Source organism: Pteropus medius, unplaced genomic scaffold, assembly GCF_902729225.1.
Source record: "Pteropus medius unplaced genomic scaffold, Ma_sr-lr_union100, whole genome shotgun sequence".
In the NCBI taxonomy this organism is placed as follows: domain Eukaryota; kingdom Metazoa; phylum Chordata; class Mammalia; order Chiroptera; family Pteropodidae; genus Pteropus; species Pteropus medius.
In genome coordinates, this window is record NW_024349796.1 from 2,743,014 (window position 1) to 2,769,966 (window position 26,953).

General features: G+C 52.9%; 2 protein-coding genes across 6 annotated transcripts in view; one reads left to right on the top strand and one right to left on the bottom strand.

Annotated features, from left to right (window-relative positions):
• SDCCAG8 (SHH signaling and ciliogenesis regulator SDCCAG8) overlaps positions 1-15,315 on the top strand; it is a 210,673-nt gene extending 195,358 nt beyond the window's left edge. The window contains exons 17-18 of the mRNA XM_039883232.1: positions 5,866-5,992; positions 15,144-15,315. Of these exons, the coding sequence (XP_039739166.1) occupies positions 5,866-5,992; positions 15,144-15,173 (157 nt within the window). The 3' untranslated portion in view covers positions 15,174-15,315. The remainder of the gene's footprint in view (positions 1-5,865; positions 5,993-15,143) is intronic.
• A 1,724-nt stretch (positions 15,316-17,039) lies between these two features.
• The window catches only part of AKT3 (AKT serine/threonine kinase 3), a 264,003-nt gene continuing 254,089 nt past the window's right edge, over positions 17,040-26,953 (bottom strand). For 2 of the 5 annotated variants that reach the window (XM_039883229.1, XM_039883227.1), the window contains 2 exons: positions 26,527-26,629; positions 17,040-20,603 (listed from right to left, as the gene is read on the bottom strand). In XM_039883229.1, the coding sequence (XP_039739163.1) occupies positions 20,518-20,603; positions 26,527-26,629 (189 nt within the window). In that variant the 3' untranslated portion in view covers positions 17,040-20,517. The remainder of the gene's footprint in view (positions 20,604-26,526; positions 26,630-26,953) is intronic. The other 3 variants (XM_039883228.1, XM_039883231.1, XM_039883230.1) reach the window with 2 other exon arrangements.

Consider the following 26,953-nt stretch of genomic DNA (forward strand, 5'->3'; position numbering starts at 1 on the left):
CCCCCAGGAGGCCCCAGTTCTGCCCAGTGGGGGCAGTTGTGCACCGCAGATCCTTCGGGAAATGGACCCACGATCGGGATGGCGACCCCAGCCTGGGGTGCAGACTGGACTGGACGTGTCCTTGGTCATGGATTGGCTGAGCCCGCTGAGCCCTGCGAGGGCGTGGGAGCACCAGGTGCTTCGAGGACAGGGACAGCCTCCCGCCCCGTGGGCCTGGCCCGGCCCAGCCCCCTGGGCACCGTGATGGCACAGTGCAGACGCTGAGGACGTCGTGGGGGTCTCCGAGGACGCATGCAATGCCTGCCTGTGACGGAGGTGACATGCAGGTCCCGGGAAAGACGGGCCCTGGTCAGGGACTGCGCTCTGAAATCGGACGCTTGCGTCTCCTGCCTGCGTGCGGAGCCCGTGCGTGCTTTGCCGGCGACCGCGCTCCTCCTCGCGCGTGGGCCGCCGCCTGCCCGCTCCGCAGCCCGCCGGTGCTGGCGGCGCCACGTCGTTTACCTCGTGCCTAGTAGAGGAAATGGTGCAAAACAAGGGACCCCAACAGACCCAGAAATTGCCACCTCTGACGATGACAATTATGCTGAGATCCGAACATTGAAAACAAGTTTCCCGCCCCGTGAGGACCAGGGGGAGGCCGTCTGGGCAGAGGGAGCGGCCCGCGTGAAGGTCACAGGTGGGAAGAGGACAAGGGCGTTTGGGTGGCCGGAAAGCAGGAGTCTCGGCCACTGCTGGGGGCCTTACTGGGGTCCGAGAAGGGGTTGAGATCACCCAAAAAGTTACTCGAGTCACCCGTGTCTAAGCCCTCAGCGTGGCCCCACGTCCCCGCCCTGCCCAGCGCCCTCATCCTCCACAGCAGCTCCCCGGCCACCACCTCGCCTCCTCGGCAAACGGCCGCGCCCTCACCCGCTGGGCCGTGAGGATGCGGGTGCGGCGGCCGCTGCACGGAGCTCCCCAGGCTCAGCCGCGTCTTCCTGCAGCCGGCGCTGCGCAGGGCGCCCGGCTACCTCCGGAAGCTGGACCCTTTCCCTTGGGGATTCCCGTCTCCCCTCCAGGGCCTCCCGCCCGCCAGCCCAAGTCCCTCCCGCCCTCTGCACCCCCTCTTGCTGCCTTGCCCCAGCCAAGCCCCCCTCCCAAATGGTCTCCCTCTTCTGTCGCCTGTAATCAGGCGTCTGCTGCATCTCCTACCGAAAGGGCGGGCATGGCCGCATCGCGTGCCACCGCCAGGCGGCATTCGGCCCAAGTTGCCCACCGCCCTCCTTGAGGCCGCCTTTTCCGCAGGCTCCAGGCTCTTCTCTCCTGGCTTTCCTCTTTCCTCTGGTCACTCGCCTCAGTGTCTTGCTGTTCCCTGTCCTCTGCCGCCCTTTAAATGTGGCTGTTCCCCAAGGCCTTGTCCAGGCCTTGTTCCCTCTCGTGGCAACCAGGGGTTCTTAGCCAGTGGTCCGGGGGGGCCAAGGGTGCTGCTCGGATATCTGTGTTTCCAACGACCTTGAACTCGGATCCAGGCTTTCCTGCCTGAATCTTGCCCTGCGTTTACAGCCTCTCATCTCTGCGGGTTCGGCCCACACAGCTGCAGATCCAGGCAGGCCCTTCCTCGGCCCTAAGCCCAGTCACTGCTGGGTGGCTGGGTGGCTGTCTCTCAGGTACCTCACTCTGACCCAGAACTTCCACGCAGGCCTGCCCCACCACTGTTCCCTGAAGGACAATGTCCATATTTGTTAGTCTGGCTGCAAAGCGTTGCTGGACCCGGCGTTACTGCTCTGAGCAGCCCACGGTCTCTGGCTGAACCACACCGCACAGCTGGAAGTTTCCAGGCACCGTGGCCTCTGCAGTGCTGCCCCGCTGTGGGAAGGCCCTGCCCTCGCCCCTGCCATTCCAGCTTGCCGGCCTAGTGACCTTTGGTGGTCATTTACCCTGTCTGTGCCTCAGTGTCCTCATCCTTAAAGTAGAGACAGTTACAGCTCCTACCTCATGGGATTATCATAAGCACTAAAAGTTAATAAACGATAAGCACTTGGCACAGTGCCTGGCACAGAGTAAGCGCTCAGTATGATGATGGTCTAGGTCCTAAGTAGACAAACCTTCCTGGACTTCGCACTTGCCCCATCGACCGCTGACTCCTCTGCCTGCACCGGGTCCTGTTTCAGTGAAGCACCTTTTGGTTTCCAAGCTCGTCTCTCCTTAATTGGCGGGGACCGTTTGTATTTCTGGGTGTAGTGTCAGTATCCACCTTAGTACTTGACCAGGAGAGCTGTCTACCAAGGATTGGTTGGTTTGAATTAACTTAACGAATTAGCCAACCGCTAACAATGGTTAAGAACATTCGATTACTGTCTAGATTGGCCTCCATGCTCTGCCACTTCTAATATCACTGTGCGAGTTAACTGAACCTCTCAGCTTCGGTTTTCTCATCTGCAGAAGGGATGCTGGCTCCTACCTTATGGGATTGTTGTGAACTTCTAACTAGATAATCTATGTGAGGGAATCGGCGCAGACTCAGGGAATCTTAGCTATGGTCAGTGGTTGACGGCAGACGTGAACTTAGGACGACAGAAAGGAAAACAGTAACCGCCACGGAAAGTCAAAGACAGATTCTGACTAAGGACACCCCGAGAAATCTAATGGTAATGAAACATCCACGAACAGAGTGTAGGCTGGGTTGTGTATCATTTGGGGAAGTCTATTCCAAAAACTATTTAATAAAGATCTGTTATCCCAATATTCAAAATAGGCCTTCAGAGAGCTGCCACTGAAATATATTTCCTTGGCAAAGTCTCTTTTATCTAAAATCTTTTTTTTTTTTTAACAAATGTAGGTTTGGGTGTTGTTTTTACCTTTTCCAAGCTTGCGATTGACTTCGCTGCTGCGCATGGAGTGACAGAACAGAAGTGGGCCCTGAAGAAGGAGGGAGCATTTTTTTTTAAAGAAAGGCACTCATGAGAGGGACCGCGTGGAGCATTCAAGCTGGCTCAAGCTGAGGCAAAGTGAATCCATCCTTAGCTCTTAGCCATGAAGCTAGTGAGGGCGTTAGCCTCCCCGAGGGAAGGCAAGACTTTCCCACAGGGGTTACTCCTCACATAGTGGTGCCTCTGCAGGAACCCCTGGGCAGCTGGTTTCCTGCCATGATGCAGGCTGGCACCCAAGGGCTTGAGTCAGCCGGTCTGGGTGGGGCCTGGGTGCTCCCAGGTAACTGCTGCTGGGATCTGAGGCCCACAGTTTGCAAAATACCACGGACAGCTTCATCATGGTTCCGAGGGCTCCACAGCAGGAGGGTCTAAACAGGAACTGGACCCGTGTCTGGCACTGAGCCAGTGTGGCCAGCCCACAGCTGGCTTTTCGTGCGGCTTGAGCAGGCTCTGGCTCAGCCCACAGCTCTGGGTGAGGCAGCCATCTCTTTTTAGGAGCCCAAAACACTTACTGGCCCCATCAGTCCGCAGGATATTTATCCCATTCATCAGAGCACGGGGCAAGGGATGGCGGGGAGAATGGCCACCAACAGCGCCTTCTGGCCTTTAAGCCGTCATGGTGTCTTCTAGTTGTCTCATGTTTCTGTTCCATCTGTTTCAAGCAAGCAGGAAGCCAGTGGGCTACTCCATGAGTAGCTCTCAGCCCGTGGCTCTCTCCACATCGTGCCTTGATTGGAGGGGGAAAGCCGCCAAAGGGTGTAGAGAGCTCAGGTGATAATGTTGATGCCTTTCACCTGTCTGATTTAAATAGCCAAGCATTAGATTGTCTGCTGCTCAAGGGAACAGGCTGTTCTCATCTCTGCATCTTCAGTGGTACCCACTCCAGTGCTGGACAGCAAAGTAATGAGCAAAACAGTGGTGGCTGCCTGCATTTGTCAGTGGGTCAGCTTAGGCACGATGCCCCTGCCCTTCCCCCACCCCAGTCCCCCCTGCCCTCCTCGCCCTCCCCAACCCTCTGGCCCAGCCTGTCTGTCACCTAGGATGTCCTCGCCTCTCCCAGCTGCTCCGAGCTCAGGAGGCATTGCAGGAAAACTTCTGTTTGGTGTGATGTCAGTGGGGTGGTTTCGAGATTGCGCTCAGAAAAAATTGTCCCCACGAGACACCGTGTTGGGTGGGGGAGGGAGGACAGATCGGCTTTACCAAAGCCGCAGTGCCATAGTTCACCAGAGGAAACTTATCTTTAATTCCTCCGAGATCAGAATAAGGGTAACTGGGACAAGGGGGACATTACTGTCATTGATACAGTACAGAAGAAGGAGGGTGCTCACGCTTGGTTGAAAGTTCCTTGCTGTGTGGTTCTGCCCCAGCCTGATCCGGGGAACTGGAAGGCTGGGCAGGGTCCGACTGCAGCCCAGGCTCGGGGGAGAGGGAGCACCTGAACCTGGCCTTCAAGGGCCACAGACACTGGAAGGAAGGAATAGGTCGCGCCCTTGGCCCTTGCTCTCCTCCAGAACCAGAAGGGAGCAGGAGGCCGGTGGGCGGGGCATGGGCTCGTGGGCGGGGCCGGCCCGAGGCTGCGGCGGGGGGCGGGGCGGGCTGTGTGAGCATGCGCAGTGCCTGCCCTGCGCCCGCGGCGGCTCCCTCCCGGGTCGCCGCGTCGCACCCTTGCGAATGCGGGTCAAACCGCAGGAACAGTAGCAAAACGCTGGGTGTGATTGAGAACCGGGAGCCCACGGAGTGTTCGGAGGAGGGGACAGGGGTGGGGACTGGGGACTGCTCCCGAAGGCAACAAGTGTGCCTTCGGGAGCAGTTTAGACTAAGACGCCCGCAGAATCCACTCGAGCTTGAGCGGGGCGGCCGCGGTGGGAGGTGCGTGCGGTCTGGGAGTGCAGAGGGCTGCAGCTGTCACCGGGATGCGGGAGGGCGTGAGTCAAGTTCCAGCCTGCTGCTGGGTCTCCCGGAGAGCAGGCTCATCTGTCTCCCGTCGCCCCATCATTTTTGGGAAGTGAGCCGGCCCGCCACGAAGGCCCGGGGGAAATGTTCTGGTAACTGCTTAGCTGTGCTCGGGGCCCACCAGAAACGCCTGCAGGGGAACTTGAACGAGGGCACCCTGAGGCCAGTGTCTGCAGGACGGACTTCGAGGTCTTCAACTCAGTGAACTCAGTGTTGGAACCGTAGCCCCGAGTTTGAAATGCATCCTGAGCTTTAAAAATCTTTGTGAAAATGCAAGTTAATTTCATTGCTGGTGCTTTTGGTCGGTGAAGACTGTGAGGAAAGGCCTGTGACACATCCAACGTCTTTCCAGAAGTTAGTTCTGGGTAGTTGTTCAACTCTAAATTTAATCCAAAGCCTGTATTTCCACGGGTGAGTGTACCACTGGCTGGCTGTAGCAAGCCGTCTGTGGACAAATGAGGATAATAGTTTGAGTGAATTACAAGTCTGGAAAGGAGAGCCCATCAGCAGAATGACAAATTTAGGATCTTTAAAGACATCTGGTCAGCAATGCCAGAGCTGGTGATTGAGATTAATAATGGAAAAGCCTTAGTCCAGTGTTTGCGTCCTCCCTCCCCCTTCTCCGGCCTGGAGCCGGCGGCCGCTCCAGGCGTGGCCGGCCCAACGATGGAGGCATTTAGGCCGCCCCCACCTTGACCTCTGTGAGTTTAAGTTTTCAGGTTTTCCACTTATCCGGCCTGTCTGTGTGTTTTCTAATTATGAAGGCGGCTGATTCTCCCCCGCATCTGATACAAATCCACTCAACTTAATAAATGCGTTACCGGGGCCACTGCTCGCTGAAGCCTCAGGATCACCCCCAGACTTCACTGTCAGGAGCCTCCTCAGGTCCGGGAGTAACGGGACATGCTGAAAGGGCTGAAGTTGGCCGTCGTCCCCCTTTACTCTGAAGCCCAGGGCCCCCAGTTCTCAGGACCCATGTCTAATTCTGCGGTGGATTTGTCTCCAGGCTGAAGCAGCTGGACAAGCACAGCCAGGCCACAGCCCAGCAATTGCTGCAGCTGCTCAACAAGCAGGACCAGCTCCTGCTGGAGAGGCAGACCCTGTCAGAGGAGGTGGATCATCTGAGAGCCCAGGTACCGTGCCAGCCCAGCGCTGGGGTGGGCGTCTTCAGGGCAGGCCCACCCAGGGGACACTGGGGTCTGCAGGCTCACCCATCAGGGGACTCAATGGGGTCTGCATCGTGCTCTTGTCCTCCTTCCTGGTTTCAGAGCTGCATCTTAACTGGCTAAGATTTCCAGTGACCACAGTGCTCAGCCAGTAAGGTAGGAGGGGGTCCAGAAGAATGTGCTGGGCAGTGGGGGACACAGAGACCTGTGAGCCAGGGGCCTGACCTCCCTAGAGAGCCACACCAAGTGCTAAGCTGTGCCAGGCAGGAACCGCTACCAGGGGTGCAGGAGGCAGGGCGAGGCCTGCGGTGGTCAGGAGGCTCTTAGGAGGAGGTTGGCTTTGAACTGCCCCTGGAGGTTTGAATTGGTTGAGGAATGAGATGCTCCCAGTTATGGGGGTCATTGCGACTGGAATGCAGGCGTCTTGTGCTAAATTAGCTGGCTGACAACTGAGCTAGGATTCTGAGTGCTTGCAGAGGGCCTAGCAGTGGCACACATATAACGTGCAGTAACTCCCTTTACCCTGAACAAGCCTTCAGGGCTGGTTATTGTCCCCATTTTACAGATAGGGAAGCTGAAGCTCAAACAAGTGTCTGTAACTAGCAAGTGAGGACACTGAATGGAACCTAAGTCTCACTCCACAGCCCAGGCTTTTCAGGTTAGACCCTTGGCCGTGAGCGGGGAAAGTGCCCAGGTGAGTCCGGAGTACAGCATGAAAGCATTTTTTTCTAAATTGCTTCTCTTCCTGTCAGAGAGGCTGGGCTTTTTGCCCCATCGAGCAATTTGTTAGGATAATGAGGTGGTCCGTGGCTGGCCGTGGCCTCAGCCTTTAATTAGGATTGCACCCAGGTGCTCTGTGAGTGCCCGGGGGACGTCACGCAGTCCGTGCTTGGAATGATTCATGGGAAAATGCATCTGGAAATGAAAAGGATGAGAACTTGTCTGTCATTGTCCTTTCAAAATGACCATGTGCCAAATGGATATCGGGAGCCTCTATCCACTGAGTGATTCTCCCACTCGGCCCACAAATTCGTCTGCAAAATACTCATTTGTTCCACAAATAGTAAGTGAACACCCCATCCCATGCCAGCCACTGAAGTAAGGCCTGGGGATGAGGGCCTCCGAGGCTGCTCACAGGGAAGATGGAGCCCGCTGCTCCGGGTCCGAGCCACACGCCACGGTCGTCCGGGACGCCCGTGCGCAAATGAAAGGAGCGCGGTTCTCGGGCCTGTCCTCACACGCGCAGGCAGCATCCGGGCTCGTGGCGCAGGCATCAGCATTCTAACAGACAGGGTGGTCCTGACGGACACTGAGGTTTCAGAACTGCTGACGCGTTTGCAGGCAGAAAGAACAGAGAATGATTCCAGCCCGTGTTGTGGGCGCGAGGCCCTGAGCAGGTCACTGAGCCTCAGTTTGCCCGTCGGCGCAGCAGGCGTCCTGTCAGGCCAACTCGAAGGGCTGCGAGGTGCTGGGCAGGGTCACTTGCCGGGGAAGTGCCAGGGTTTTTCTTTTCTTCTCTTCTACGGAAACTTGAGAAGGCCCCGGGGGAAGCACAGGGAAGGCGGGGCCCTGTGGCGCCAGCAGCCAGGTGACGAGGTGACGATGCTCACTCCTCTCTCCCCTGCTTCGCCAATGGGCTCAGGCTCCTCTCCCTGCACCAACCTAGGCCAGCACCTGACTGACTGGGCAGGTCCTGCGGGAGGCCCTGGTGGTGTCAGCCAAAGGTCACGGCCACCGGGTGGTCTCCAGGCAGGTGACATGGCCTCCTGCCAGGTATGGTGGAGGGACGGCGCTTCATGACATGAGTATTTCGACCTCTAAGAGCCGGGAACTACTTAAGCGGATTGCGGGGCATCTTCTTGACAAGCTCTGAGCACATGGCAGTTCCCTGTCCATGTGGACTAGATCATTGTCGTCGTGTGGAGTTTGCCTTTAACTCCCCATCTGCCCACCTCACAGCCCACTTCTTATCCTGGATCATCAGTGCTTACAAACCTCTTCAATTCAAATGGATTGAAAAATTTATGTGAAATACATTAAGCGCGCGCGCACACACACACACACATACACACACACCCCCCCCAAAAAAATGCTCAGGAAAACGAGCAGGCCCTTCTTCCCTTTGCCTGAAGCAACAGAAACGATCTGACCATCCTGTGCTCTCAGAGACCTGCCAGCCTGGCTCACCTCAGGTCCACATGTTACATTTGGAGTTGTTTTAATATGAACATGACAAAAGAAGTTTGGTAGGGGAACCATTGGCTTCAGAGCAAATGCTAGTGTTCAGACGAGGCAGGAACCCAGATTTGCAAGCTCTGCAGAATATCTAAACCGGAAGGTCTGGCCTTTCCAGCCAGGTGTGGCGCTGGACCTGCTTTGACCGTGGAATGAACTTGACCTGTAGCTTCGCGTCCCTTGAGCCCTCGAAGTGAGTATGAGCAGCCAGGCTCCCTCTCTTCCTGGCGAGGGCGCTCTGGCTCCTGTCTGGTTTCCGGATGCTTCCATTTCCTCAGCCTGGACGAATTAAGCATAATCACTGAATTTCGCACGTCAGCCTCTAAGAATTTCTGTCCACTTAATGCCCAAAAGAGAATGGACATTTTCTGGCCCAGGCATCTGCTCTGGAGCTGAGCCACGTCCCTCTGATTTGCTGTTCTGTACCAGCCCCATGTCCTGAAGCAGGCGACGGGGCTCAGGGCTGGCCTGTGGCCTCTGACAGGAAACATCTAGCCTGTTTAGAAGGCTTTATTATTCTAAATTGTTTCTGCTTAACTTCGGAAACGTGCACAGCAGCACATCTGGCAGAGGGAGCCAGGCACAGTCGTAACTATGCCTCAGTGACATTTGGCCCTGAGAATTCCCATCTTGCCCTTAAAAGCTGCTGTGGTGAGTGAGGTGAGCTGGCCAGAGGGGGCCTGCCTGGGGCTGTTGCTCAGGGCGCTGACCACCAAGCTCAAGGCTGCTTTTCACTTGTTCTTAGTTTAGGACTAAACACAATGGCTTTATTAACCTCCCACCTCACTCAGGGTGGGGCAGGGAAGCTTCTGGAAAATGGCTTTTAAAACACACGAGATGCTGCTTTGGTCCTTGTGAAGAAACAGACGTGGCAGCACTAACCCAGGCCGACTCTGAGTCAGGCCCGCGCCTCTCCGCAGGCTTAGGTCTTGGTGTGAGGGCCACGGGAGCAGAGTTGAAGAGGGCTCAATGGGGGGGCGCCCAGGCCACGGGCCTCGGGCCCTTGGTGGGGGTGGTAGAGTGGGGGCGGTGTCCAGGGCGAGGAACCAGGGGCCCAGGGGAGTTTAGACGAGGCCTGACAGCTGGGAGCCGGGTCAGGGGTCTGTGACCCAGTGCAGGGTGGGGGTGGCTCACATCTGGCCAGGAAGGGTGGTGCCAGCTGGTGCGGAAATCAGAGTCTTTCTTGGGGAGAATGAATGGCATCTGAGAGGTGAGAAAGAGTGGAGATCATCTGTCCACTTAGAGGACTGTTTGATACGCCAGATGATTTTATTTATTTATTTGGTGATGAATATGGTTTCAGCCGATTTGCATTTTCTGATAGCCGCCGTCTCACCAGGCCGTTTGGTCCATCCTCCATTCAGTCCCTTCAGACGAATCACTTTTACAGTTGAGAAAACAGCGTCTGAAACTGACTCACCAGTGATTAATCAGTTGGCCCTATGACTTTTGAGCATTCTTGGCAGTGAATTTACTTTCTAATTTGATTTAAACTTGTGTGCGGATCCAGCAGCCATATGTGATTATACTCAAAATCGTGGACATTATCTCGTTACACCAGAGGACTCGTGGAAGGGAGCTGAAAACCAGCACGAGACACAAAGCCCCACAAGATGACGAAGGGAGGGAAGGCCCATTTGTGACCTGAAGCAAAGGGAGGAGGGAGGCTTCGGGAAGCTGAGCATGAAGCCACCGCGAGGCTGGGGCTAGCTGATGAGCTGAAGGCTGCACAAGGAGCCATGGTCGCCCAAGCGGGGACTTGGAGGTGCTCATGGGGTTTTTGGGGTCCTTCCTGGAACCCTGGGGGCTTTGACCAGCTGACGTAGGAGCTTCCATGAAGTTAGCTACCTGGAAGACAGATGGTGCTTGAATAGAACAGCAAATACACTGAATAAAATAAATTAAAAGCCTCCTCCTGAACCAAGATTTTTTGGAAAGAATTCTAAATAGATGAAAACAAACAATTTGATTTCAACCAAATTGTTGTTTTTTTGTTTTTATCCTGATTTTCACCCGAATTGTCAGTCTCAAAAATAAACACTGATACATTCCCAGAAAATATTTTTCAAATAAAAACTGACTCTGTTAAAGTTTGCCCTGATTCTTTCAAAACTGTGTACAAGACACTGTCAACCAAAGTGACTTGCATATTTTTTTAAATAAACTTGAACATATGCAGCTAAAATGTCATTAACTCCCTGTTCTCTGGGTGTTTTTAAAGGATGACACAAGACCCCTGGTGCTGTATTTCCAGCGTGAGGGTGTTAGGCCATCAGAGCAGCTTCCTCCAGCAACGCACAGTGTCGCTTGACTTTGTTTTTTAAAGGCCTGCGCGTAATTATTATTGAAAAACACGTACTGCTTCATTTCAGCCGAACTTGCTCTTCCGTTAACAGTTCCCTTTGTCCAAGAGCGAATAATTTCAGAGGAAGTCCCATGGAAGAAAAAGAAGCTAAATTTTATACCGCTTCGGATCCATTCGCTCCACTTATTGCTTCCCGAGTCAGACATTACATTTTGCAATAGAAATTCACAATCAAGATTTTAAAGGGAGCTAAATATTTTAATCCAATTAGACAAGTGAACAAAACACTGAATATTACATGTAGTGTAGATAAGTGGTTCTTGCCTTTAAAAGACTGTAATTCCGTCACATTACAACCCCAAATGTCAATGTTGTCTTTATTTTTAACGCTTTCAAACATGAGGCAGCCAGAGGCTCCACTCTCTGCTGTTGGTGACACGGTCTGTCCTTTGGGAATTCTTAAAATCTACTTACCATGGAAACATGGTTCGTGTAAGGCACAGACACCTGCCCGTGTGCAGAGGCGTGCTCGTGACTTCGGGGATCTGAGAAGGCTGGAGGGCCGCACAGCCGGGGCCCGCGAGCTGCAGAGGGAAGTGCGTTTGCGTGAGCTCCGGGGACGAGATGGGTGGCGCGTGCCAGGCCCTGGGGCGCGCACGTCCTCAAACTCGGACCCCTCCCGTCTGGGTGCCCCATTCCCAGCCTACCCCACGTCACAGCCCCAGTCCAGTCCCCAGTCACAGGTCCCAAGATGCTCCTTCCTAAAAAACCAAGGAGCCGGGTCCCCACCTTCTCTCCAAGCACGGCTTGCCTGCCTCCCCTTCATTTTGCTGGCTTCCACGGTCTCCCGTTTGGGGAGCACAGAGGCAGCAGAGCCGGGCCCCATAGGTGGGGAAAATGGGCCTTGAACAATGGCTGCTGCCGAGCCTCACTGTTGGCGGCCAAGCCAGCAGCCGGGAGGGAGGACTGGACAGCGGGCCCGCGACCTGGCCGTGAACTCCTGCCCGCTCCGCAGCTGGCAGCAGCCAGATTTCAAGGAAGGCTGTGCCCAGCGAAGTGGGCGAGGGGCCCAGCCAGAGTTGCGATCCCTCAGGGGAGACAGGACCCTACTGACCCCGAGGTGCCATCCCTGTGACCCGTGCTGGGTAGGGAGGACCCGCCTTCACCCAGGTGAGCACTCACGTTTGGAGGCTGTGTTTCCACAAAGTTCTGCAGAGGGCCGGTGAGGGCCCTTCCTCTTGGACAAGTCAGTGACCACCTGTGGTTCCCTTGGCTCGTCTGTTCCGGATGGCCTGCCCAAGTGGACTTCCGCTTCATCCCATCTGTGGGGGCTTGCCCGCCCTTCCACTAAGCTGTCAAAAGGCCACTGAAGAGCCTGGCTTCTGAGGTCCAGTTGCCCAGGTTCAAACCTCAGCTCTGTGCCACTTCAGGGGAATTTTTCAGCGTCCATATCACTGTTCCTGGCTTTTAAAAGTTAATAATAGACCCTTTAAAAGGGAGCTCCTGCACTCCCTATGCGGAGCCCCACGGAGGGGGCCAGGGAGACGAGGAGCCAGCACTGAGGTCACTGTGGGCGTGAAAGGGCCACGTGGATAATCGTTTAACATCCTTTTTGTACAGATAGAAACATTAGGCGTGGAGGGGTGACGGGAATGGAACTGAGAGGTGATCGAATGGGCAGGGAGCCGAACTTCCAGAGAGGCTGGTTGTCATCCCCGGGCTGGGGCGGGCTGGACGGGGTGGCTGCCCTCCCGGGGGAAGGCGGCCGCCCTGGCCCACAGCAGCACTGGGAGCGGCGCCCTACTCCCAAAGCGAGGGCAGGGGACCCCAGGGCAAGCTTTGAAATGCCCCAGGTGGAGGTGGGGCCGGGATCCTGCACTCTCTGGTTAAAAAATAGATGCTTTCTTGCCAAAGGCCCAAGGACGAGGCCACTTTTAACCTGGACACAGAAACTGCACAAGCCCGTTGGGGAGCAGGAAGCGGGGGTGTTCGATTTGCAGGGGCAGCTGAGAGGCCGGGGCGGAGGCCAGGGCAGGCCGAGGCTGCAGTTCCTCCTGTGGTGTGTCATGAAGTCCCCGCGCACACGGGCTTGAGAACAAAGCTGCAGGGCAGGCTCCGCTGGACCCCACTGCCCCGTCACCTGGGGAACAGTTGAGGTCATCCAGACAGACTCCTTTTTTCAAACTCGGAATTCGAAGTCAAACTTCAAAAATAAATTAGACACAAAAGTCAGAGTTTGTGGAGAGGCGGCTCTGTCAGGATTTAAAATGGGAGCAAAGCAAATGTGTTCGCTAGAGCAAGCTTGCCGATGGGAGCATTTCTGTCCTCGGTGGACAGTATTTCAGAGAGTGGCTGCCAGGGTGTCCTGCGGGCTGTCCTCTGACTGGAGGGCAGCCAGAGACAACCGCAGATGTGGCCACGCCACCCGGGGGGCCGCGGTCAGGGGCCTTGGTGACAAGTTGAAAGGCAGAAGGGAAGACGGTAGCCCAGAGCTCAAGCCACAGTTCAAAGGGCTGATGGCCCACCGGCCGCGGTCCTCGTTTCCCCCGCACAGCCGCTCGGTGACGGCCGCGGTGTGGGCCAGCTTTCTGGAAGTGAGAGGGGCCGATATCCCAGGGAAGTGACGGCACAGAGGCCAGACGTGGGCAGTGAGCGAAGCTTCTGTCCAGACAAATGCCAGGAGAGCGGGAAGCGCTGGGAGGTGACCTTCCTGAAGACTCGGCTCACTGAGCGGACACGGATGCTGCATCTCGGATGCTGCATCTCGCAGCCCGAGCGATGATGTCACCGGCTGATCATTCGGCCAGTTATTTACCGACTGTCCCCGGGGGCCGGGCCCTTGTAGGTGCTGGGGACTGAGCAGTGAACCGTAAGCACTCAACGGGAAAGCGAGGTGAATACAGGGCTTGCCCCCCAATCCAAGTAAAACGTAAAACGCCGAAGAGAAGCGCCCTCTGATTTGCTACGGGGGAGAAACTCGGGTGGCGCCCGCTGGTCCCGGCTGCGGCGCTGCGGCCGTGGGTCCTGCGCGGCCCGGGGGTCGGGTCTCGGCAGGGCCGGGCGGCGGGGGGGGCTGGGGGGCCGGGTGTCCCCGGAGCTGGGTCTGAGGACAGTCCCTGCGCCGTGTCCTCCGCCCTCGGCTCTTCGCCGCTCCTCAGGGCCTCGCGTGTCACGGGCGTGTTCATTTTTCACGGGGAACATGCCCGGGGCCGTTTCCGCCGCTCCTCGCAGTCGGTCTCCACGTCAGGGAGCGAACCGCCGTCTCAGGAGCACCCGGGTCACCATCGCCGGGCCCGGGGCGCGCGCTCGAGGCTGGAAGGCGGAGCGGCTCTAGGTGGGGGCCCCGCATGGTGCCAGAGCGACGGGCGACCCCCGGGGATGCCCGGGCACCACAGCCCCCAGGGCCACGAGGGAAGAGGGCCCGCCCACCTCTGGTCCACGTCCTGCACCCCTGCCCCGCCCCGCACCCCCGTCTCTCGGGCTGCACCACACACGCGTTGTAACTGCCCCACGTCACGCCACTGCGCTCAGACTGCTTTCCACGTATTTCTCTTGCATGAATTCTGTCTCGGTTTCATTCACGGTCCTGGCCTGGAAATCCTCAACAAGTAATGGTGGCTTACGCTGGGACGACAAGGGCCCCCGCTCCAGGCCGGGCTCCGGGAGCCGGCTTCGAGGAGGCCCAGCCGGACAGGCCAGGCCGGGCCTGTGGCCCCACATCACGCTCTGACTTCGCTCCGGAAGCGAGAACTGGGGTTTGCAAGATGCCATCTGCGCTCTGCCTCTGGTCCCTGTCACCTCAGGGACGGGATTCTCACTTTGCCGGGCCAGGCCTGTGTCACTCACCGTCTCGCAGAGCAGAGACCCGGCCCTAGAGAAACGTCCTGTGGGCCGTGACCATTTCCAGGGCTTTCGACACCACTTCGGGATGTGGTTTGAACTAGAGTGACCAGCCTGTCAGCCAGTCCTTGCCTCACTGTGGCTCCCCCCGCAGCTTTCAAGAGCTCGTTCTGAAACGTGGATCTGGGTTTAAAACCAAGAGGCCCCGTGCGCCAACCCCCCCTTCCAGGGTGTGGGAGGCGGTTTCCACGCGAGAATGCTGTTAACCGTGTCACATGTCACAGTGAGCTGTCTGCAGCGCTTTGCAGGTTTCAGCGCGTGTCCCCTTGCCAGGAGCTTGTGAGGGACGCTCGGCCTACATCCTGCCCGTGTCACTTCACCCGCTGTGACGTCTGAGCGAGTGGTGACCGCGCTGGCGCGGATCGGGTTTCCTGGACGGGGACAGACCCTGTCATCGTACTGCGCTTATTTCAGAGACACACAAACGTCTGGAATACAGTCTGTCTTCAGACTTAGAGCATTCAGACAAAGTAGTTCACTTCATATATTCCTATTTGGCAAGGGTCGGATCTGTGGTAAAGATGAGGAATAAACTGCTCACACGGTTGGTCACATACAATTCCTAACAAATTTTCTCTCCAAAAATTTAGAAGAGTTAACTAAACCAGTGAGAAGACAAATCACATTGAAGAACATGATCTATTTAAACTTACTTTTTATTATCATTTTTTTTTCCAGTTACCCAGCATGCCACAATCCGATTGCTGACCTGGATGAAACAGAGTGGAATGATTTACAGAGATATTTACATTCATCTGATTTGTACGTGATGTGCCACAAGGTCCCGCGACCCTCCGGGGGCCGCCGCCTGACTGCGGCGTGCCGTGCGTCACCGCCACCTGCTCTGAGCGGCCCCTGCATGGTGGCGCCTGGGCCTGGTGTGGACTTTCAGAAATGGCTCCACGTTATTCTGTTTTTAGATCTGCTCACTCGTATGCTGTTACACATATGAATTTCAATAAATGAACTTTATTTAAAGACTTGAATGGTAATGTTCACTTTTTACCTTGTAGTGATGAACAAAACACACCAAAAAGGCACATATTTTAACTAGGCCAAAGGGTATTAAGGACCACGCTATTTCCCCTGCCACTCACGTTTCTTTCCCTCTTCGTGATCTACGTTATTCTCTCTCTCAGCTTTGTCTTTAACCAACATCCCGTAAGCCTTCATTTATCAGCCTGCGGATTTGCGCACAATCGGAAGATGCCAGGAAGTGGTAGGAATTATCCCTTCCACTCTGTTGACAAAAATGAAGCATCATCTCTGCTCAGTGGCGTCAGGCTTCTTCAATGTGCAGTATTTGAGAAGAACCTAAAACCGTACTCAGTGAAATTACATTTCTTAGAGTTCTAGCGAATATCTGTACACAGATCATTTTAGTTTAAAATAGTATTTCAGCTATACACAGTTAAGCCCTCAAATGCTTTAAAGTAATTTAAAAAAAAAAAAGGGCATTTCAATGTTGTTATCTTTGAAGATGACAATGGGACACTGGAGACAGGGCTGCCTCTGGGGCAAGTCCCTGACCTCAGGCCGTTTGGTCTCCCCGGGGCAGCGGTCTGTCACCGTCATCGCCATCATGGCCTCTCAGAATCCACGTGTTTTAGGCTGTAGAGGCCGTGGGATGAGACACGTGTAAAGACCATTAGAGTCTCAAGCATGAAAAGGTTCAAGCCTGAAAGAGTAGAACGTCTATTCAGAGTCAGAAGTTTTTGATTTCATCGAATGTGCTAGACATAAAGGCTGTCACGTTAATTGTCCCTAATTGTTTTAAGAATACAGTAAATAAATTATACAAGTCTAAAAATAGCACCTTTTAAAGAATTGCAGAGGTCACTTTTTCAGTCTCCTGGATCCGTCAGCCCCCGTGGTTCAGAGCGCACACGTGAGAATGCCCTTGAACGTGGCTGTGTGACACACACATACGTGCTTTGACTGACTGTGGTCCCAGAGCCATTCCTCTGTCTGGCTTAGTCACAGGATCCAAGCCAAGTTTCTACGACAGGAGGTCGATGAGGTAAAATGAGAAAAAGGCCCCATCCAAAACGACTCTAGGGAATCGGGTTGTAGTCCAACCATCCTGCCCACCTATTATCCACGGCTAAGTCTGTTAATTGGCCATGAAGTTCTAAAAATATCTTCTCAGAAAGGAAGTGCGCAGAGCAACACATTATCAGGAAGGCATTACTGATGAGCTGCCCTCCTTAAGAATTCGGGGTCCAAGCCATCTGGCTGAGGGTTATCAGGGTCTTAACGAAACTCCCAGGAGACCTACCCCATCTCTGGCTTCACAGTACGTATGTCCTAAGCCCGGGCTGCTGGGGGGCCGCGTCTCCCCCCCGGAGGTAACCCTTCGTCAAGGTTTGTACAACTGCGACATTGCCATTTTATTGAAGTAATAAAATAATCCCAGGTGTGTTTCTGAGCTACAAGAAATGTACATATTTTTCCTGTCACATTTTATACAGGTAGGTTAATACCAGGTGGAACTATTAAAAATCTTTTTTTCAGAAAAGAATATTTAATTTTCTGAGATTACAGAACTACATCCAACAACAATAAACAGAGAAGTAGCAGATTGACATAGTGCTTTATTTAAGCTGTCTGTACGAAGGAAGGTAATGTGCACCCCTATCATATACGTGTAAAAATACTAAGGATGTACAGTGTACAAAAACAGTTCCTTGTAGTTATTTCACATCCTTGTGGGTCATATACTTAAGGAAATAAACAGTTTTAGTATGACCGACAGTAATAGTAATACAGTTTCTTGGGTTCATAGTTGCGTCTGCTTAAAATCCTTAACCAGATGACTAGATCTTGTGCGGATCTAATTAACGAACTAGCAAGGTCGAGAAATGTCACAAACTATAAAGCTACAGGGAGGTAATTCAATTACCAATTTAGAGGTTTTCTTTTTATTTAAATAAATACTTTACATTTCATGCTTGCCTGTAATGCACTACCAGGAGCAAGATAAGGAAATTCTACTGAAGACAGTACAAACGGTAGCAGCAAAGTGTGTACGCTGAGGTGTAACAGACCCTGCAGTTAGTACGGAAGGCCCTCACTTTCGCACTCGAGGAGAAGCAAGTGGCCCCTGCGAGAACAGTCAGCTTTAAGAAGCCAGAAATCAGGCGTGGGGAATGGAAAACAACACTGGAGGAACGCTATGGAATTAGTGTAGAAAGCGAAGCTGTGAGCGACCATGCCGGACCTCCGAGCAGAGAGTGCCCGTCTCCTCCAAGACGACGGGAGGGCGCACCTCACGACAGTGAGTTCGAGATGGGGTCCGCGATGTCTGACGTGTGTTCTGATAGAGCGACTCCAGGTCTGCGCCTTTCCGTCTGCCAGCATCCAAAACTACAGCTATGGGCAGACACGGGGACGTTCTAGAAGCCTCCTACATACATCCCTGCTTCCCTGTCGTTCCTCCGTGCCAGCTGATGGGGATCTGGGAGTGAAAGGAAGGGTTTCTCAACATCGAAGCCAAGAAAACACGCTGCGTGACACTCGGGGAATCCTGGAGGGGTAAGTGACCGAGCCCTGAGCTCTAGTGGGGACCGAGAGCCAGCTGTGAGGCGTGGGCGGCCCGGGGCTCGGTCGACTCTGTCATTAATCTTTAGGACGTGTTCTTGGCCAAGGTCATGGAAATCACCTTAAGATTTGGAAAAACAAAAAAAGCTATCGGTGTGCTTAGTGCGTGGTGTCACACTTCCTCTCTGCAGGAACGAAGGCTGTGATCAGCAGCCGGCCTCGGCCTTCTCCTCTTCCTCTCTCCCGTTCCCTTTGTATAAAATGAATGCAAGACAACTTACAGGACATACCTTCTAGTCTACTTTCTCGCGAATGTGGAACAGTCAACGTAATTCCAAGTGAACAACAAAAGTTGAGCGATATGTGTAAGAAAGAATGAACTATACCATTCACTGTAACTTCCTACTCGATGCTAAGGATGAACTTCACTCAGGTAGAAATATGAAAAATTAGGCTAAAATCTATGTCTAAATGTGTCTTAGCTGCCTTAGTAAAATGCCCTTTGACCCCGTCAGTCCCAGTGGTCCACCCACCGCCAGCAGTGGTCTGATATCTATAATCCATACTTCCAGCATCAAGAGGCTAAGACATCTGTATATGAACATGATTCATCCTGCCTAGAAAGTCACTTGCTCTTTCATACAATGCAATCATAATACTACATCACACTGCAGTCTTCCATTTGGGAGCTGTCAGATAGTTTAACTAAGATACATTTCCATGATCACTCCACGGAGCCGGACGGCCTCCCGCTTGCCGCGGGAGAGCCCCCAGCCCCTGGACTTCATAGGCTGCTTTGGAAAATGTCAGCTCCTAGCACCAAAGGGTTTAATCTGAAGATCGTCATTAATGAAGGAGAAAGATGAGGTTTGCATACATGTCCCCTGTCAGTGAGAAATGTTGGAATCTGGGGACATGAGTATATACAGAAAAAGAAAAGTCAGAGGTGTTCTTTTTTTGTTTTGTTTTGTTTTGTTTTCCCTGATGGCTTAATTCAGTGATTCATGTACCATGATCAGACTAAACATACCAGGTTCTTATCCTTTACTGCCTACTTTGTAGATACTCGAGATGTGTTCGTTTTGCCGAGTAAAGTTCATTTCTTATCGTCATTCGGGTCTCAATTTTCTTCGTTCCGTTATGTTGACAGGCCGTCATGACCTCTCACTTCCTAAATGAGCCAACGTCAACACCCGTTTGTTTCATTAACCCCTTGGCATGGGGAGTTGGGGATTTTCTCATTTTTAGCACCAAGGGGTTAGATGACAGCATCTCTTCTCCCAAAGCCAAATTCTAACCACTATGTACAATTTCAGAGTCTCATCGAAATTTTTTGACATAGGAGAAAAAGTGCACGGTTCTCATTGGCGTGGACATTCCTTGCACGTGGGTCAGAATAAACTGCAGTGAGTCTATTTGTGTAGGTTGGAGCTGCATTTGCTAACATGACACACAATTCTCACCACTAAAAAATAAATACTACTGCAATATAAACAAAATCATAAAAGGACAAAGTTTTAACATCTGAGAAGAAACTAACTCACGTAGAACTGAAATGAAAGGTTCAAACAAGTAAGGCAAACACCTGTTCACCTTGGTGCACGAATTTTGGTGAAAAGCAGGATCATTATACCTGTCTACATTCTTCAGCCATCAGAGGCGATAAATATTAATGGAAAAAGGTTTCCAAGCACAGGGAAAAAAAATGCTCTCTGGTGCAAATCCCATCAAAGACCCTCTAAGTGACCTTGACTCTGCTGTGCATACGCTCGCTTCCTTCCTCGGTGGAACAGTTTCGTTTGCCCGTGACTGCCCGCGAAATCTGGACGGCCAACTGTAACACCAGCTTCCTCTGCGGTATCCCACAGGAATTTAAACATACACGTACTGAGACGTATCTATCTCAACAGGTGTTCAGTCCTCCGCTCAAACGCTTCCTAATGACTCAGCCAGATCCTAGCGGCAGACACCCGCTCCAGGCGCCGTCGGGGTTCGCTTCACTCAGATTCTGCATATGCACACACCACCCTTCCACAATTGCTTGTCCTGAATTATAAACTAAATCTTCTTAGTCTAATTAGTTTTTGATTTATCTTCTAGAAAGTTAAAAAATGTACCTAGAATCAGTGTATCTCATTTGTCCTTCACTGTTAGGGAGAAACGAGAACTAAAAGTTCAGAAGATGACGATTTGCGCACGAATGAGTAGCGGGGGTCACGACCTCCAAAGGCTGTAAAATTACCTCCTAAAGCTGCTGTAACAGTGAGACAGTAGCAGCAACAGCATGGGACCCTAGACCGAGATACAGTTTCATGCAAAAACAGAAAGTCGAGTGCATCTGCGTGTGTGTGTGTCCCGTGTGGGCGGGAGGTGGCGAGGGGCGGAGACCCTGGGTGGGTCCGGGGTGGCTGACGGCGCTCCTGCTGTTTGTAAGAGCGAGGACTGCTGATGTCCAGGAACCCTTTCCGGTAATGAATCTAGGATGACAGTGAAGCAGCAGAATGACAGAGACCTATTCGCGTCCGCTGGCCGAGTAGGAAAACTGGGGGAAGTGCGGCCGCCGCTCGCTGTCCACGCAGTCCATGCCGTCCTCGTCGTCTGCGGGCGGGAAACAGCCGTGTTAACTCTGTTTGTTTGGGCCACGTTATCTTTGGTCTATAGAGTTCTAACTTCGACATAAATCAGCTCCCAGAAACTTATCAATATATGGTAACCAAACTTATTTCAAAATTATCTCGTTTTCAAACACACGATCGATGAAGAAATAATACTATCGAACCATCACCTTCAAGACATCAACATTTTAAGACTCAGGAAACTGTGAAAATATACCATTGAAGAAAACAAGATCTTTTAAATTAGAAGGAACAAATTTCGGTAACCTTGAATCTCATGAAACGCTGCGTGTCAAAATGACAGACATCAGCGGAGCTAAGGCACCTGAATTGAGCATCGACCGCCTTCAAATGCTTGTATTTTTTCTTCGTGGTGCTTTAGGTGGGATTGAAAAATAAAGCTGCACACGGCTCCATTTCCTCCGAGCCCTTGATTACACGTTTAAGATTTTACATTATTCACTCTGCGTCTAACATCTGCCCTCCTCCCCGTTCCCGGTAAGACTTTAAGCGGGAACGAAGAGGACCAAGGCGAGGACGGCAGCATCAGCACCGGCCCAGCGGGGGCCGAGCAGGGAGACGAGCTCTGAAGGCTCAGCGACAGGCTGTTCGCCCTGACGCCGCTCCTGCCCCACGCCCCGCCGCCCTGCCTGTGTCCGACGGATTACAAGTGATGGCCCGACCTCCTCCCACCACTGTCCTCAGGATGGTCCCGCACTGGCAGGACGCTGCTCTCCGTGAGTGGTCACACATTCTGTCACTCGGTCCACAACACTCCCTGTGCCTGCGCTCCCAGGCGAAGTGCCTGCCGCCCGCCCTCCGGGTCCACCGTCAATCAGGAGGTGCCCCGTTACCGCCCGCTCTTCTCGAGGTGCCCCTGATCGCGCGCTGTCACTCTGAAACAAGGGCGGAGTCTGAAACACCGGACCTTCTCTCCTTCAAGCAGAGTAGCTCCATGTCCTCACACACGTATAGGACCGCCATTGCCAGGTCTTCCCATTTCCCAGCCACTCCAGCGACCACTGATTTCACATCACGGGAGAAGGAACGGGGGCCTGATCCCGCGGTCTCGTGGGGCGCCGAGCCTGTCACACAGCAGAGGACGATGCTCTGCATCCCTCTGGGTGATGACAAACCTTTCCACTCCTCTCTCACTGTTCTTTTAGGTGTTCAATTCTTAATACGCAAGATTCTAGAAATGAGATCCAGTCGCTAACCAAAATGTGTGGCCTCGAATGTACTAGAAAATATTGTATTAGGGGGGACTCAGTCCACCAGGAGGCATTTGTGGCTCCTGCCCCCCGCACACCCCTGACCTCTGAGGGCCTCTCCCGTCCCTTAACAACATGTTTCCGATGGTGCCGTGATTTAGGGACACCTCCACCTCCCGATTATAAAATGGGGGTCAGGCACCAAGCAAACCACAGGCGCCTTTGAGACGAAACACCGTCCACAGGATTTCCAGGTCCACCTCCGACGGCGGGAGCTGCGGAAGGCTTATCTTTCGTTGAGCCACGGAGCATAAAAACTCCAGAGAAAAGGTAGCTGAAATCTTAATGCCCAGATCCTGACGTGGGCCGATCGCATTTCAGTGAAACGGTTTTCCCCACGGATGGCTTTTTTCCTGAGCTGTCTCTGCCCCGCCACTTGCGGGGTGCAGGGAGCACAGATGGGGAGCATGGGCGGGGAGCCAGGCGGGGAGCACAGGTCCGGGGAGCCGGGCGCCCGTTCGGGCTACCAGCCGGCCTTGCGCCAGGTCGGCCAGGCGTGGCCGGGAGCCGTGGCGTGGGCCTTCTGAGGACTTCGCGCACATCAGCTGGGAATTAAGAGTCTTCATCTGTCACTTCAGTAACAAATTAATCACGTTTCTGGGTATAAAGGAACCTACATCTCACAGACGACCGTGCGCGGCCCACACCTCGCCATCCCTCCAGCCTGGCGCCTGCTCTCCTGCTCCGTCCAGTTGGTCACAGTGGGGGGCTGAGCTGGGGGCAGGAATGAGGGGGTCCCCTGGGCCCTCGTGCTGCACAGGCAGGGGTGGCTGCGGAGGGAGGGGAGCTGGATGGAAGTGACAGTGACTCAGCAGCTAACTGCCCGCCAGAGCCAGAGCCTGTCACGCCCAGTCCAGGCGACGAATGTAAATACGTTCCCGCTCCGAAGGGAGGCTCGTGGGGAACAGCAATGATAATGAACGTGAGCTATGCCGGAAAAACCAAATGCACATCTGGGGTGGGGGGAACCTCCACGTTCTAGGTTTGAACCCCCGGGTCCTAGTAGCATTGGCTGCCTAATTTTCTTAGAACAGTGAACAAATGGAATCGCATGGCAGTGAAAGCTACTAGATCCTCTTTTTCTGTAGGAAGAAGGCAGAGGACCATTCATGGTATAATGAAAGACGACACATTCCGAAATCTGTCCAATTAATTAACACCAGTGAGGACAATCTGGCATGTTACTGCAGCTGTTTGTAGAAAAGGAACATTCTGCCTTTCTAACTGCTGATTTGTTCTAAAAAATAGCTCCATTTTGTTTCAAAAAAGCAAGGTGGCCAGTGGAAAGACAACCGCTAGCCAACAGGACCACTGTGGGCTTTTGTGAACAAAACCTCTGCGCTTCAGCAGCTGAGGGCTGTGGTGGCTTCTCACCAGCACCGCTGTTCAAAGCTGCAAGAAGATACGGTAAACGTGGTCACAGCTCGAGGTCTCTGACCTGCCTCTCGAGGGAATCTAGGAAACACAGGCCCGGGACCATCAAACGACACACATCGCCCTCACGCCCTGGAAGAACCGGGGTGTGGCCACTCCCTACAGCCGGAGCCCAGGCCCAGGCCTGGTGCCAGGGGGCCGAGCGGAGCTGAGCCGCACGGGACGGGGGGCTGGGTCGCCTGGCCCCGGCCTGCTCTGCTGAGCAATTCCGTCTGATCTTCCTGTCTAGATCCTGAATTGGGAAACATGATGGCAAGACCACAGCGTCCTCCTGACCACAGACCCCCTGTCAGACGCAGGTGACGCCGCTGGGCTGTTCTGGGGCCGTCCCCAGCCTAGTACCAGGCAGGGCCACACCCGCTTCTGACGCCCACAGAGACCAGCTGTGCCCTGCCTACGGCTGCAGGCGGATGCCAGGGCTCACCTTGGAAGTTACTGCCACGTATGGGCTTGAATCCATCCCTGTCTCAATTCTCTCCTTTAAAGACTCAGAGTCGCTGAGCTTATCCAGGACTACCCACGTCTGAGACGACATAAATTCTTTCGAGAACAGAGCGGCTGCTAGTGATAAAGTGTGGCATGCCAAGAAAAACATTCTGTCGTAACATTCGGTTTTATTACATTATTGATCAAGAAGCTGAGTCACGGGGTTCAGATGATATTCCAGAAACTATGCTGGGTGACTTAAAACACCTTCTTATAATTAGGTCTCATTTTGGAAGTTCTAGAAATTGAGCAATAAAATACTTATTAATGACATTCTCATCGTGACAACCGCCATGTCAGTCTGGAGTTAGGGATAAGGCAGGTAAGCTGAATCTTGAAGAGACTCTGGTTCTTGAAGCTAGGGGCTGTGAAATTCAATTCATTACCTTCTTCTGATGGCTAAGAAGGTATATTTTAAAAAGCTTTTAATTTAACTTACGTTCAAATAGATTTGAAAACTGTTTTGCTGTGGACTCTTTAATCCCAAGGTTCCTTGCATCATACCCGCCAGTCCCTGCCCCGCGCCCCACCACGCCCTCTCTCTTTTCGGGTATTTGCTGTATCGGGCCTCCTATCACTCTGCATATAGCTGATCACAGAACAAAGGACACCACAGATTGGTTCATCTGGTGCTTAAATAAAATTTAAAATGGGTTATTCACACCTGCAGAACTTGAGGTGTGTTTCTTCAAGACCTCGCTTCACCTGCCACGTGCCAGGGCCACTGAGGGGCAGAGCCGGAGAAGCGGGTGAGCTCAGGACTCTTCAGCCCCCCAGGGCTTTAGCCCCCCTAAGGGCTCTTCTGTGATTGGACTTGACTTTAAGCTTTTGAAGGAAAATGTGCACCCAGGGCTTTGCATTTACGGAGCCCACCTACCTCTATGACTTCCAAAAGAACAGACACATACTTGTCCTCAAAAGAGTCCGCCAATGCCAAAACCTCCATTTCACAAAGGGAACTGTCAGAGCGGCATACTGCTCGTTAGAATGGAAGGGATGCAGAAAGCTCTCTGACGAAGTGACATTTGAGCTGAGCTCCAAACAACAAGCAGGTCATGCAAATGTCTGGAAAGAGAGCAAGCAAATGCCCAAGCCCCGCGGCACAGGGAGGCCTGGTGTGTTCCAGGTGTGGCGGGGACACAGGGACAGCGAGGGAGATGGAACAGGATGCAGTCAGAGGGTGGGCGGGACCCAGCCAGACAGAGTGTGTGAGCGCTTTGGATCTGGCGTGCAGGGGAAGCCTGTGGAGGACTTGAAGCAGGAGAATGGCACGTCTGATCACAAGTGAGGCTGCATTTCAGCGACAGGGCCAGCAAGTGCTTTCTGCCGAAAGGTCCTCTCAGGCCAATGCAGCAGCCACTGGCGAGGCCAGCATTTCAGAGAATTCTATTGCCAGAGTCCGCACTGGGGCCGGGGAGATGATGCCAAGGCCCGTGCCCATGGCTCCCACTTAGCTCCTTGCCCACAGCTACCCGGGTTTCCTAACGCCGTCCCTGACTCTCAGGAGGTTCTGAGGGTCTAGCAATGGCAGGCGAGAGGCTGGAAGCCCACTCCTGACCCTTCACAGCTCAACCTGCGCATCGGCCAAGGGGCCGAGTCCTGCTCCTAGTACGGCTGACACTACTGTGGGCGTCGGGAAGCTTGATTTTTCTCGGAGCTTCAATTTCTTCCCTTATAAAACAAAAGTTAAGAGGTTCTTAACCTCCTGCAAGTCTAAAGAAAGATAAGCGCACACATAACTATTTTTCACTCCGGGGTGCTCACAGTCCCTCGCCGCCAGGCTATGAACCGCAGGTTAAAAACTCCCGGCCTAAATGACAAGTGAGCCCTCGTCATGTACTGGCCACACCATGCCGGAACGGCACCTCACGCCAACCCTCCCTCCCGCTCACGCTCGGGGTGCGTCAGCACCATCAGCTCATCTGTCTTTAAAAGGGAAAGAGAAAAAAAGCAGCACAAGAAAGGACATCAAGGAAAAGAAAAGGAGAAGAAAACTAACATGATGCTACTGAGCCGAAAGATGAGCGCCCTGAGGAAATCTTGTGGCCACCGAACGTCCCTGAAACTCCATTTTATCCTCATTCCTCAACTAATGGCAGATCCGGAGCTTTGTCTGAATGTGAGAATGTTGATAAACCATATTTGATAAGCTTTTCTTCCACTAAAGCCCACTTGTTTAGGGCATTTATCAAAGTGTGGGGCACATACTGGTGTATGAGGAATGATTTTAAGTGGTACATGAATGTATAGCTTTAATAGATGTCATTTAATCTGTATGCATCAAAAAATTATTAGCAAACCAAATAATGTCTTCATGGATATTACTGCTTATGACAAAGGTAAGTAAAAAAGAGTAATTCAATTTAAAGTGAATTTTAAAACTATTGAGAAACTAGAATTGGCAAAATTCTGAAGGTGACGTATGAATGGGAAACACAGAAAGTCTCTATTTCAGAATCCTTTCCGCTGCTGTCAAAAGAATCTACCGGAGAACAGTGAGGAAGGGCTAATTAGTCCATGATTTAGTCTAGAAATCTCAGTTTACAATTTTTCCACATGTAATTTTTCCTACCTGAAAAACTTTTCTCTCAGCTAACTCCATCCTTAAATAGAATGGAATAAGTTATTGTGGAATTTGATCTCGGAAATAATGAAAAAAATGACTTTTCTTTGACGGTATTAAAATGTTATCAATTGCCTTCCGGAGTTACTTACATTTTTCAGGTGGTGTTATTGTAATAGTCTGAGCTGTAAATTCTTCATCAAAATATCTGGTATCTGTCTCGGATGTTACTTGAGGCTTAAAAGGAGGTACAAGCTATAAGGAGAAAGAAAGAGTACTGTTAACAAACTTCAACTTAGAAAAATTCAGTTCTAGGATAACGTTAGATAGCGAATAACTGAAGGACAGGGATGGAGGCTGGACCGCTGAGCCCTGCATCAGGTGCGTGAGTCTGGCTTCCTGTCAGTCTGCACACGGGATGTGGGCGGCCGGCTGTTCTGCGTAAAAGCTAAGGGATTATGCGAAATAGAACGAGAACCGAAGAACAGGGTGGAAAAAAGATGCTGAAACGTCAGTCTGATTCTTTTTCCCAGTAACAAATATATGTGCAAAACTGCGTGTGAGTGTGTGCGTGTGTGA